General features: G+C 32.4%; 1 protein-coding gene across 1 annotated transcript; it reads left to right on the top strand.

Annotated features, from left to right (window-relative positions):
* The first annotated feature begins 383 nt into the window (after nucleotides 1–383).
* LOC133178587 (uncharacterized) lies at nucleotides 384–5,770 on the top strand. The gene is made up of 5 exons (XM_061313305.1): nucleotides 384–1,612; nucleotides 2,757–3,027; nucleotides 3,397–3,659; nucleotides 3,781–4,605; nucleotides 4,783–5,770. The coding sequence occupies exons 1-5, from the start codon at nucleotides 415–417 to the stop codon at nucleotides 5,559–5,561; spliced, it is 3,336 nt and encodes a 1,111-aa protein (XP_061169289.1). The 5' UTR covers nucleotides 384–414; the 3' UTR covers nucleotides 5,562–5,770.
* The last annotated feature ends 7,346 nt before the right edge of the window (nucleotides 5,771–13,116 follow it).

Genomic DNA, 13,116 nt, shown 5'->3' with positions numbered 1-13,116 from the left:
TTTTTTTATACTGGAAGTTTTTAGAAATAAGTATGTAATGTTTAACAAAGTGAATTTTAATGAAACATGCACATAGCCTGATTACATGTAACATGTCCCATACATTTTGCTTGTGTTTGTGACAATATATAGGATTACTTTCTACAACATTATTCCAGTTACCTTTATTCTTGTTTACCTAGCGTGAATTATGAGCGCCATTATAGCCCAAAAGCATTGAATGCCAATGACCTTGAAAATACTGCATCCGTATATATAGTACCTTTGGTAATTTTATTTTCATGCATTTGATAATATATGTATTAAAGATATTCATTTAAAAAGGACATCTAATTTTTTGATTTATAAGAAAATCTTCTTCTTTTTTTTTCAGATTCCCTGTGTTAAATTACCGCATCTAAAAACTTCCTAACAATGAGTACTCAAGGTTGCTCACTGAAAGAACTAAAGAGGCATTTTGATTTATCTTCACATAACCATAACAGTGATGAGCTTTACGCTATCGCTGGGAGTCTTACACCAACACAGAGAACATCCACGAAATGCCGTCAATATGTGGCAGAATTTGAGGAGAAACATTTATTTTATTTCAGTCTATTCAAGCCAAAATATCACGATGCCTCACACACCTGGATTAGAAGAGTCAAAGAGGATATTAAAAATAGCAAACGAAGCGGAGCGGCTCCAACACTGCGAGAAATATATGCAGTGAGCGAAATAATCGAAACCGTCATTTTTCTGTTGTTCGAGGGTGAAGATGGCACGATGAAAGCGTTGAAAATTCAATCTGTAATTCGAGAAAACGATGCCGATCAACCACCGCTGGTATTGCTTTTGATTACAAATACAGAATGTCCTTGCTTCCAACGCATAGAAGGAAATGTTGCAGACCTGAAAAGATTACATATTGAAATAATCAACGCAAACCATACTGAATGTCTTGATAAACGATTCCGAAATAATTTCAAAGATCTCCAAAGAAACTTCATGCTTGTTGGAGAAGACAACGACTCTTCGTCGAAATTAGCTAGAGAACATTTTGAATCCAAAACAAATATATTTTCTCTTTGTAGCCAGATTATCTATGGAAACAAAGATTATGCCCAAGCTGTTAGAGAGTGTGTAAAAATGCACATGGAAGGAGATGATTTTCGCGAAGTTTACCTGCAGTTCGTGGATGTCAAATCATACGTCACTAAACACGAGTATACTGCCATGGAAACTATTTCTGACACAGGAAAAAAAGAAAAAGTCCTCGCAAAATTAACCAAAGAAGCTTTTGAAAAACATTTGACGGAGTGGCAGTGTTTTACCCTTGAAGATTTTTTCGCAATTGCAAGTGTTTACAACGTAGAGGTCTTTGTAATACCAGTTCAAAAGGAGCAAACAACATCCAAAAATGATAACAAGGGAACGAAATTGTTCCTGCCTATATGTGGGAGTTATTTGTATGCATTTAAGACTCCTTTTGTTTTCCAGAAAATTTCTGAAATATTATTTAAAGGCAATTTAAATGACCATGATTGTCTCTGTTGCATGCGTGCACCCGATGTTTGTGGAAATTTTCCGATTATAAATGATGAGATTGATTTGAGGAGATTGCAGAAACTTGGTTAGTGCAGACTTCATACAAACTTCAATATTTATAAACGGTAATTAATTGCATTATTAATTTGATCGTGGGATTGAATTTTTGGAGACCTTATTAATTCTTAAGCTGATGTCTGAATACATATACTGAGAATGGGAATTCATTAAATGCTAGATTATTAGGTTTCCAGGCGTTATCAAGGTGTACGGGGATTTATCCTGGGCTGAATTCCATATACGTTAAAGCTCGTGCAAGTCTTTAAGTCGATGTTAAGACGAATGATGACCCGTAAGAACAATGACCAGGGTCATTTTTCGACTTTTCTATGGTGTTCATTATTCGTCTTTACACCAGCCGTAGAAAATTTGGAAGAGATGAATGCTTGAAAGAAAAAAAATTACCAATTTTATTGAATGTCTTATGTTACTTCAATTTTATTTTCATGATTATTTTTTTTCTTTTGCTAGATTGTAGACAGACAATGCATTGTGACGTCACGCTTTTATTCCGCGGGATCAATATGAGTGATCAAAAGTTTACATCCTGCTTGCTTACCAATCAAATTTTGTGTTTCAAACTATATAAGAAAAATAAGTTTATTACCTTTTTGCAGTCAATGCTAAATGCATATATACGGACACGTATAATAAGAGTATAACTAAGGGTTGTATTGCATATACATATAGCCATTTTCATGAGGGAAGGGGCCAGTCTATTACTCAATCTTCAGTTTATTGACTTTATTCTTACATAAAGATATATGTATAGCATTTAGAAAATTCACAGAAAGACTACATTAACGAAAGATACAATATAATCTTAACCTATAAAATAGGTCATATAAGTGACCACATACTGTGAAATTAATGGGAACCAATAATCGTGGTTTTCGTGGGTCACCCTCAACGACAAACTTACATTCCCGCAAATGAACTTTATCAAATTATTGATTCAATGATTCATTTGTATCACCGAGTTAATGCCGTAATACGTTCTCTCGAACCAGTAAAATTTTGGCGCCCACAAACATTGACCCCCACGAGTTACATGTAATATGATCCCCCATCTGCAAGTTACATACACTATATCTGACATAAATATTAGGTTCTTTGGCAAGCTGTATTATCGATTTACATTTGACAATACCGCGTAATGTTTTTTACAGACATCAAAACCTGTTGTCCAAACTCAAAGAGGCACGGACGTCACCGTCATTTCCAACATTTATGGAATCACGAGGAAACCGAAGAAAACATGATGCAAGAAAGCAGTGTTACTGAATATAGTAGACCAATGAGTGAGCACATAGAAAAAATTCTTGAAATAATGGCGGAAGAGGGGAAAACTTTAGATGCTATAAATGGAGGAAAAGGAACCCTTTCAATGTGTATAAGTAAGGAGATATTTGACAACGAAAATACAAGTATACCTGTCAGGTAAGAATAAGGAAATCTGTATAAATAATCTGCATATGCATAGACAGGGTCTTAAATATCATCCTAATGAGATGTAAATAATATGTGGATATAAGACGGCTGTCCTAAAAATATGAGGACAATGGTGTTTATTATGGACTAACATAAGTATATTGTACACCAAAATGAATGTTATAAAAATATATTTTATCTGTGAATATCTGTTGATTTCTAGCAGTAATTAACTGTTATTTTATGGTTTGACACTAAATACTTGGAATATATATATATATATATATATATATATATATATATATATATATATATATATATATATATATATATATATATATATATATTCCTATGTAAGGTTTTCTTAAACTTTTACAGCCTTCCGGTGGATGATGTACAAAAATCATTTGAGATTATTGCTGACTGGACAGAAATTCCCGTGTTCGTGTTTTTGTATTCCGAAAGTGTTTACCAATGGGTTTTGATTTCTCCAAGAAAATGCAACAAAGCAAGAAGTCCTACTTGTCGATATTACATGACCATACTGTACAATCGAGAGAGTGGCTATTTTGATAGAATTATTCCAAAAACTGGCTGCAATTGTCTCCAGGTTCACCCATATGTTGCAGCATCAGAAAGGGGTAGCCATTTTTAATAATCACAAATTAATTTTTAAATGTTTTAAATCTTTTAATCTGTGAAAAATATTGAAAGTTAGTCTAATTATTATTTTCATTAACATTAATTAACATGTATTTTAAGACCTGAAGCAAGTGAGGAACAGCAAAGTGACATCAAAAGAACGTCATTGGCCACTTATAACGTTTTTGCCAGAAAAGCCTAAACCTGCAGTGTTCACTGAAGATATCCGTCAGGAAATGAAAGTCATACCGATGTATTCCGAAGCTCTTCTTATCATGGAAAGAGATGATATGAAAGACCGCCTATTAGACAATATGTCGGATTATGCTTATTCTCTTTATCGGTGCATCAGCAAAGAAATATTTGGAAATGAAGAGCAGTTTAAAATGATAATGATGGAAACGGTGAAGGAGATCAAAGAAAATCCGGATGTATATGGCCATCTACTGATGAAAGAAAAAGAGAACTCGGATTCCGATTTTTTAGAAAATTTCAAGTATCGGGCGCATCATGCGTTGGACGTTCTCCGATTCCACAAAACACTAGTTAAAGAAAGTGCATATTTTTTTGCTGATCGCATAGAAGACGGGATGGATTTAGGTGATTTAGAACTGTTTGCAGTTGCAACTCTTTTTCAAGTCCCAATTTATGTACTTTGCGCTAAAATAAATAAAAGGAAATTCGAAACAGAATGGACATTATTTACACAGATAGTCAGAAAAAAACAGCCTAATGATTTTGCTGCTAGACGTCAATATCTAGCAGGAGAAAATGCAGTTCACAAATGTGTCTTTGATGCATCGAGTGGATCAAATTACTATGTGACTCTTTATCGAACATTTTCCGGGCATTATCATAGAATTGTACCAAAAGATCAAGTGTGCAACTGTCTGAAAGAGCCACCCCGGAATGTCGTGGAAAAACATAAGCATACTGATCAGCCAGGTTATTGGTTTTTTTCTCTCTTTTTTCTTTGCTTTATTTCTTATTTAAAAAGAAAAATATGAGCACAAAAAGCGTTGGCAGGGAAAAGAATCTCTAGTAACTTTATATCAGTCTCTGTGTTACATAATGCTTTTTTTTTTATTTATTTACAGTTTGTATAAATAACTTTGATTGCAGATTTCACCATTTTCTTTGAAATGACTAACGTTAAAAACAAACTGACAATAGCAAAACTGCAACTGGACAACTGGTTGAGATGCAACATGGCACTTGAAATATTCTGCACAGATATCATCGACAAATTAGAAGGTCGTAGGCAAAACGCTAACATTTCGAATATCTTTGGATCCTCTGTTGGACTTGTGGGATCAGCTCTGGCAATAGCTGGATTAATTACAGCACCATTCACTGCAGGAGTTTCTCTTGGTTTAGCAGTTGCAGGGGGTGTTATTGGAACACTTGGTAGTGCTACTGTCATAGGAACCCAAATTACCGAGTTCGTTTTAACTAGGGATGCAATATCAATGTTGGAAAGATATCAGATGAATTTACGGGAGAGGTCTCGATGCATGGAAAAATCTATTTCAGATCTCCAAAAAGAGATGGAAAGATTTATTATGGAAGATACAAACAATATCAACGCGACGGCTGTTCAAACAGCTACTGGAGCACTGCGCATGCTTGGTGGCTTGCCAATTATCATTGCACGCGTGGTTGTACGAGCCGTCACCCTTGCCGATGCAATTTTGCCACCATTGTCAATAATACTTGATTTGGGCATACTTGCATATAGCATTTATAATCTAGCAACGGGATCAAAAACAAACGTTACTGAACGCTTACGCAAAGTTCGATCCGTTCTTAGAACGACAAGAATTCAGATGTTTACTTGGGGGTATGGAAATCAAAAAAATTACATGCAGACAATGGAAAATCTAAAAATCAAGAGGACATAGTGTCTGTAATTACATTCCGTGGAGGGAACATTTGTTAATAAAATTACTTTTTTATTTTACAAGTATTCGAATGAGAAAATTATCTTATTATTCATCGTCCAGGCTATTTTTCTTGTGCTATTTATAAATACTAGAACATAGTTGCTAGTTTACACTTATCCACTGATTGTGAGTGGGATAGCTCTGTTATCAAACCCGCGACAGGAACTATTCCCAGAGGGCTTGCCCGAGGGGAATAGTTCCTGTCAAGGGTTTGATGAAAGAGCTATCCCAATCACAGCCAGTATATAAGCGTTTTATTATACTGATGTATATCATAATATCTGAGGGTTTGTATTACTTGATACTACAGTTTCATAGGCAAAACATGATAAGAAAAATTATTAAAGTTTTGAAAAAGTGTTTGGAATAAGATAACACTGCTAGAGTAAGCTGAAATCCTGATGACGTCACAATGCTATTGAAGTCAGTATGACATCATCAGTATATGGATTGATTATAGGAAATCAAAATTGGCGGCAAAAATTGCATGAAAATTTTCCGAGGGGGGATAGCACAAACTATACTCCGGGTATAGCTTTGCTATCCGTGGAAATTTTTAGACTATACAAGATAGTTATTTTACCTTCTTAACTTTATATAGGAAACATTTTCACAGAAGTATAATAATTGTTATTATCGAACGGATATATATAATTTTGAATAACTTTGCATGGTAAAAAAAAGACTTCATTACTAGATATTAAATTTCCTTCTAGTGCTTGCATTTGAATCAAGCCTTTTTTATGCAATTTATTAGCTCTTCTGAGCCAAAGGCTCAAAGAACTAATGCTATGGACATTTGTGCGGTGTGCGTAACTTTTTAGAATATGGGCCATAACTCAAGAACCAATTATTGTCAAATTTGTCACAGGGTATTCTTGGCCCAAGGACTCCAGTTTATACTAAAGCTAGGGTTGTGACCCTTAAACAAGGGGAGATAATTAGGAAAATAGAAACAAAAGTACTGGTTGCTAAAAAATCTTCTTCTCAAGAACCACTGGGTAAATTATCACTAAACTTACACAAAAGGATGAAGATATGTTGTAGATTAAACATTGTTCAAGGCATTACCCTGGGACAAAGGGCGTGGTCTCAAGGTCACTTCAAAGTTGACCAAAAATTACATTCTATTAAAATGTTGATATTTTGTTTACTATAAGGACTAGGATCATCAAATCTGGTCAGTTGATGCATCTAAGGACCTCATATCATGTTGACTAAAAAGTAGGTCACGGTGACCTACTTTTCAAATTTTGCGGGCATTCTTTTCATATTGATTTTTAGGCATATTTTGAACAATTTAAGGCATTTGATCATCAAACTTTGTCAGTTGATGTATCTTGGGTACTCGGAGTACGTCAAAAAAGGTAGGTCATCTTGACCTACTTTTTGAATTTTATGGCTAATTTTTTTTCAAAACAATTAAGGTCATTAATTCGAATACTGAGAGGTTTAGAATCGTTAAATCTTGTAAGATGATGCATCTTGGTGCCATAAAATGTATTCATTAAAAATTAGGTCACAGTGACCTACTTTTTTTAACTTTGCAGGCATTCGATTTCAAAGCATTTTAGAGGCATTATTTGGACATTTTAAGGCCTATGATCATAAAACTTTGTAAGTTGATGCATCTTGGGTCCTCAAAAAACGTCAATAAAAAAAAACGTGACCTACTTTTTTGACTTTGCAGGCATTCGATTTTAAAGCATTTTAGATACAAAATTTGGACATTTTAAGGCCTTTGATCATAAAACTTTGTAAGTTGATGCATCTTGGGTCCTCAAAAAACGTCAACCACAAAGTAAGTCACCGTGACCTACTTTTCAATTTATATGACTATAATTAAATATTTTCGGATACTAATTGGCTTAGAATCATCAAACTTCGCCAGTTGATGCATCTTGGATCTTCGGAGTAGTTTCGACTGAAAAGTAGGTCACCGTGACCTAATTTTCAAAATTTATGGCTTTAATTAAATATTTCAGGTAATATTTGGCTTAGAATCATCAATATTTGTCAGTTGATGTATTTTGGGTCCTTGGAATAAGTCGACCGAAAAGTAGGTCACCATGACCCACTTTTCAAAATTTATGGATTTAATTAAATATTTCAAGTACTAATTGGCTTAGAATCATCAAACTTTGTCAGTTGATGCATCCTGAGTCCATGGAGTATGATTACTGAAAAGTAGATCACCCTGACCTACTTTTGAAATTTTATGACTGTATTGAATATTTTGAGTACTATTTGGCTTAGAATCATAAAAATTTGTCAGTTGATGTATTTTGGGTCCTCAGAGTAGGTGGACTGAAAAGTATATCACCGTGACCTACTTTTCAATTTATATGACTTTAATTAAATATTTCAGGTACTAATTGGCTCAGAATCATCAAACTTTGTCAGTTGATGCATCTTGGGTCTTTGGAGTACGACAACTGAAAAGTAGATCACCCTGACCTACTTTTGAAATTTTATGGTTATAATTTTAAAAATGTTTTGGGTATTAATTGGCTTAGAATCATCAAACTTAGATGATGCATCATGGGTCCTCAGAGAATGACAAGTGATAAATAGGTCACCATGACCTACTCTCAGGTACTAATTGACTTAGAATCATCTTGGGTTCTCAGAGTGTTTCATCTAAAATGTAGGTCATGATGGCCTACCTTTGGAATTTCAAGGCTTTATCTAAATATACAGGATACTTAGCGGCTTCAAATAGAAGTGATAGGTTGTGCAGTTTATCTGAAGAGCGATTTAAGACCCTTGGGCCTCTTGTTTTTGTTTGTTTGTTTTTCAAAATCTTTTTCTTCGTTCATTGCTCTGTACAAAATGTAAGACAAATTTCCTTTCAGTAACCTTTGGTACCGAAAATGCAAATTGTCAATACATGTTCATCTAAACCTTCCTTGATGCTAGACATTACATCTGGATACTTATTTTCCCCCTCACTCTGTTCGTCCGAAAATCTGGACCATTATTAAAAAAGACTAAATTCGAAATAAACAAAACATTTACTAGTTATGAGTTATATACTCAGCTTTACACAAAATATTTCTCTGTGTTTTCCATTCTATAATGTACAATTTTAGATTTTTATATATGGAAAAAGACTTCCGCAGCAGATTCCGATGGATAAATTTTGATCTATATATTTAAATTTTAATATACAATTCTTAAGATATCGCAAATAACTTATAACATACAATTCTAAAATTAATATCATCCTTTGAAAACACCTTCAATTCTCCCAAGCTCCAAGTATTCATCTACCAAATCCAGTTCAGCATTTCTGTTTTGATTAAAATCAAACTGTCTTGCAACTGGTTTACTTGAATATGGTGGCATATTTCTGCCCCCTACATGCAAGATAAATTATGTTAACATTCGAGAAAAGTATGTCAACATGCAAGATCATTATGTCTACATGCAATTATGTTGAGATGCAAGTTACCAATCATTTTAGAGAATCCAATTTAATTTAATGTTTGTAAACATACTTACTTACTCCGGTATACGACATCATACAAGCAAGATGCAACAGAATTATGTTGAAATACGACTTATTTATGTTAACATGCAAGATATTTATGTCAATATGCGACTTATCTATATTAACATACAACATGATATTGTTATTGTAGACATGTGACTTATTTATATCAACATGCAAGATAATTATGTTAACATACAACTTATTTATGTCAACATGTGACTTATTTATGTCAGCATGCAACTTATTTATGTCAACATGCGAGTTCTATTGTAACATGCAAGATATTTATGTCAACATGCAACATGATAAGTTGCATTTCAGCATACAAATCTCGCATGTTGACATAATTAACTCGCATGTTAACATATTTATCTTGCATGTTGATATAAATAAGTTACATGTCTACATAATTATCTCGCATGATAACATAAATAAGTTGCATGTCAATATAATTCTGTTGCATCTTACTTGTATCATGTCATATAATGGCTTTGGTAAGTTATTTCATCGATGAAAATTAGATTCTCTAAAGATATTGGTTACTTGCATGTCAACATAATTATTTTGCATGTTGACATAAGTAAGTCGCATATCTACATAATTATGTTGCCTGTTCACATAATTTATCTTGCATGTAGGGGGCAGAAATATGCCACCATACTTGAAAGTATTTTTGTCTTCCGTTTTGTTAAGAATAAAGGTCCGTTTTGTTATTCTTAACATAACATAGTTCACTTATGCTAACGAAAAGACATTAAATTGCGTTATTCAAATTGAATAATAGTTAATCTGAAAACAACACTTAATTATGTTAGATTCCCTGCAGAATGGTGAAGTTTTTTTTTTTTTCAGGATTGCTTTTCTTCGATATATGCCTTGTGTAGAAATATAAATGACGTGTCCAAATCTTATAACATTTTAAACATTGGCGTATATTCTCAATACTTAATACTTAATTATGAATATTAATATCTTATATTAAATATGTGAAAAGGAAATATGTTTAGATATGAGTCATAAACTCTCGCTAGCTAGAGCATTAAAAGTCTATTTATTGCATTTGTTCCTCTCTTATACACCTCTACAATGGGGTCACGTCAGGAATTTTGACATAAAGTTAAAAAGTTGATATTTTAAGGATTATTTCAAATTTAACTAATAATTCCAGATCTACCTAGTAAACATCTAACTTAAAGGACTAAAATTACAGCAAGCATTTAATTATGTTGAATTAACAAAAAGGCTCAAGGACCTTAAAACGGTCACCTGAATATATTCTACAATCCTCTAAAGGGTCAATGGAATGACCATATTATAAAATAATTAAGCAAACCAATTTGATAGAAGAAAACAAAAGAAATAGGGTTATCAATGAACAAAAAAATAGTTTGTCTGATAATCTGAAAAAAAGGTCTATATAATTATGTTAGTGTTAACTACATGTACACTTCCATTTATCAATATCACCTATCTAAAGCTACAGTCTAGTGCTTCAGCCTAATGTTATCACAGTAAACCCAGAATAATCGCCTTTAATCATCCAGTCCTGTTCTTTAAGTATCGATAATATCTATGATACGAATATATATAAGAAAGTATTTTTGTCTAATGATTATTCATTTGTATCTTACAACCATATAATTCACATTTTATGTTCTTCTTCACCCATGGAGGCTTTATGCCAAAACTGGTTGAAATTGCCTCAGTTTCTTAAGAGATGTAGCTGAAAATGGTCAAACCGTCAAAAGTTTATGACCGACGAACGTCCAACGACGGAGAAAACAGATAGCACTTGATCCCCTGAGTGACTGAGATGACTTCAAAACGCACTCCGAGGATTCGAGATAAAGAGGTTTAAGTACATAATGAAAGAGCAGTTTGGACTTCCAATTCATTTTGACATACCCATGGTATTCGAGATATCGATGTTTGAGATACCGAAGTTCAACTGTATTTAGTGCTAACCACTGCAATTGATGAATGTAAGAGCCAATGGTAGAGAGAGCAGAAATAGATATTATATAGCTACCCAAATTTCCGCTTTTATTTAATTTTTTTTTTTTAAGGAAAATTGTCGCTTTCATTTTTTCTTCCTTCCTTATTTTTTTTATTTTTACAAATGGCGAAGAATTCATGTAGAGATAAAAAAAAAATGATATAGAAACAACAATGACATATGGTTGGTTGCTGTTACTCGCTTAAGACCTTGAGTTAACCTAAGAAAAAGACAAGTGCTATTTTTAGCATTAATTATACATGTAGATGTGGATTTTAGTGTGTTGGGGAATGGAGACAATGATCTATGAGTTGCTTACATATAAATTCAAATTTTATATAATATGTACATATCTTTCACTCTCTGTTCAGTACATGTAAGTGTAAAACACTTTTTTTTCTTTATAACTTTTATACATCAAAAACCTTTTATTTTATTCTGTTTTAATATATTTAAAATTACTTCATCATTTTCCTTTAATTTTCCTTTACTATTTCTTCATAGCATTTTATATTTTTAAGGTTAAGTTTTAATCAATAGGTTTCGTAATTTTTTTTTCTTAAAAGATGGCAAGGAAATATATTTAACTCAAAATAAACAAGCTAATAAATACTGATATTTTTTCTTTAACACATTTTTAACAGAAATTCATATATATGAAATATTTTAAAATCAAATCCCATAAAGCAGACGAACGTATGCTATGTATTAACATGTTTGTAAAAAAAAAAAAAAAAAAAAAAAAAATGGGGTTGAGTATATGACAGTAATTGTTTAATTTACTAAACACACTAGAAAGAGCTTTCTGTCCTCTTCTGCCAGCATGTAAAATTATCCCAAGATTCCCTCTCCTAAAACCAAATATCTTGGTTTGCATCATCCTATTAGCTCTTAAAAGTTGTCATAAATAAGTGGCGAGATCAACATTCGATGTCTGACAAAAAAACTAAATTTACAAAGTTTAATTTCATTTAGACCCCCCCCCCCAAAAAAAAAATAAATGTGATAAATGTTGATTTTAAATTATAAACTATACTAATATTCAGCACACTGTAAATAAAATATTTCTTTTGTAATTTGACAAAAAAAGAAATGTACCAATTAAGAGAATGAAGTTTCATGTATTTTTTTTTATATATAACTGTAGATATCGGACAACAAAAACTTTTGCATTGGGGCTTGTGACCGCCCCCCCCCCCCCCCCCCTGAATTTATTTATTTATTTACATGTATTAATTTATTTATTATTTTTTCATAAGACATTGATCTTTTGATCTCACCCCTTACATTTCACATAATTTATAAAGTATTTTTTATTATATAATAAAAAGGAATGCCTATAAATCATAAAGAAAAATATTAATAAAAGTAATATAGATTTTCTGTATGTGAAATGGTGCATCCAATCTATATAAATATATTGATATCAATCTATAATTCGGTATCTTGACCTTCGATATCTCGAATACATTGGCCATGGATATGTCGAAGTGAGGTAAACGTCACAAACTGACCTTTTTGTGTATTTGAATTCTCAAACATCTCGAACTTCTTTTTTTCTTGGTCCCATCCAATTCAAGACAACAATGATTGACTGTATATACAAAGGTTTGTTCCCATTTCGCCTTAACTGTAAAATTTGGTATTCCCATTTCGCCTTAGTAACCTCTGAGGTAAATTAAGGCGAAATGGGAACTTGTCTTAACATCTAATTAAGTCTAAAAATATTGTTTGTGTAGCAGTATTAATACGAATCTTAAATTAAGGTATTAGTAATTTTATGTAACTCTTGTGGAGGTAGAGTTGACAAAAAGATAATAAAGTTTTATTTTAAATATCATTTATTATCATTTAATATTTATTGATTTTTAATAATATGCTTATTAATAGTGATAAAAATCAAACAGGGTAATCATATCAGTGCACCGTGTATTGACACCATATAGAATACACACTTTTTTATTTATTAATATCAAATTCTGTAATCAATTGATTAATATTAACGTTATCATTTAATAATT

Source organism: Saccostrea echinata, unplaced genomic scaffold, assembly GCF_033153115.1.
Source record: "Saccostrea echinata isolate AGI-Se365-2 ecotype Australia unplaced genomic scaffold, CSIRO_AGI_Sech_v1 ptg000003l, whole genome shotgun sequence".
NCBI classification, from domain to species: Eukaryota; Metazoa; Mollusca; class Bivalvia; order Ostreida; family Ostreidae; genus Saccostrea; species Saccostrea echinata.
This window is presented reverse-complemented; position numbering and strand designations above follow the sequence as displayed.

What these genes read in the sequence shown, in the direction of transcription:
- LOC133178587 (XM_061313305.1), top strand. Translation starts at nt 415, where the DNA reads ATGAGTACTCAAGGTTGCTCACTGAAAGAACTAAAGAGGCATTTTGAT. An exon ending in AATACAAGTATACCTGTCAG is followed by an intron (nt 3,028 to 3,396) that starts GTAAGAATAAGG and finishes AAACTTTTACAG; the next exon opens with CCTTCCGGTGGATGATGTAC. An exon ending in TGTTGCAGCATCAGAAAGGG is followed by an intron (nt 3,660 to 3,780) that starts GTAGCCATTTTT and finishes ATGTATTTTAAG; the next exon opens with ACCTGAAGCAAGTGAGGAAC.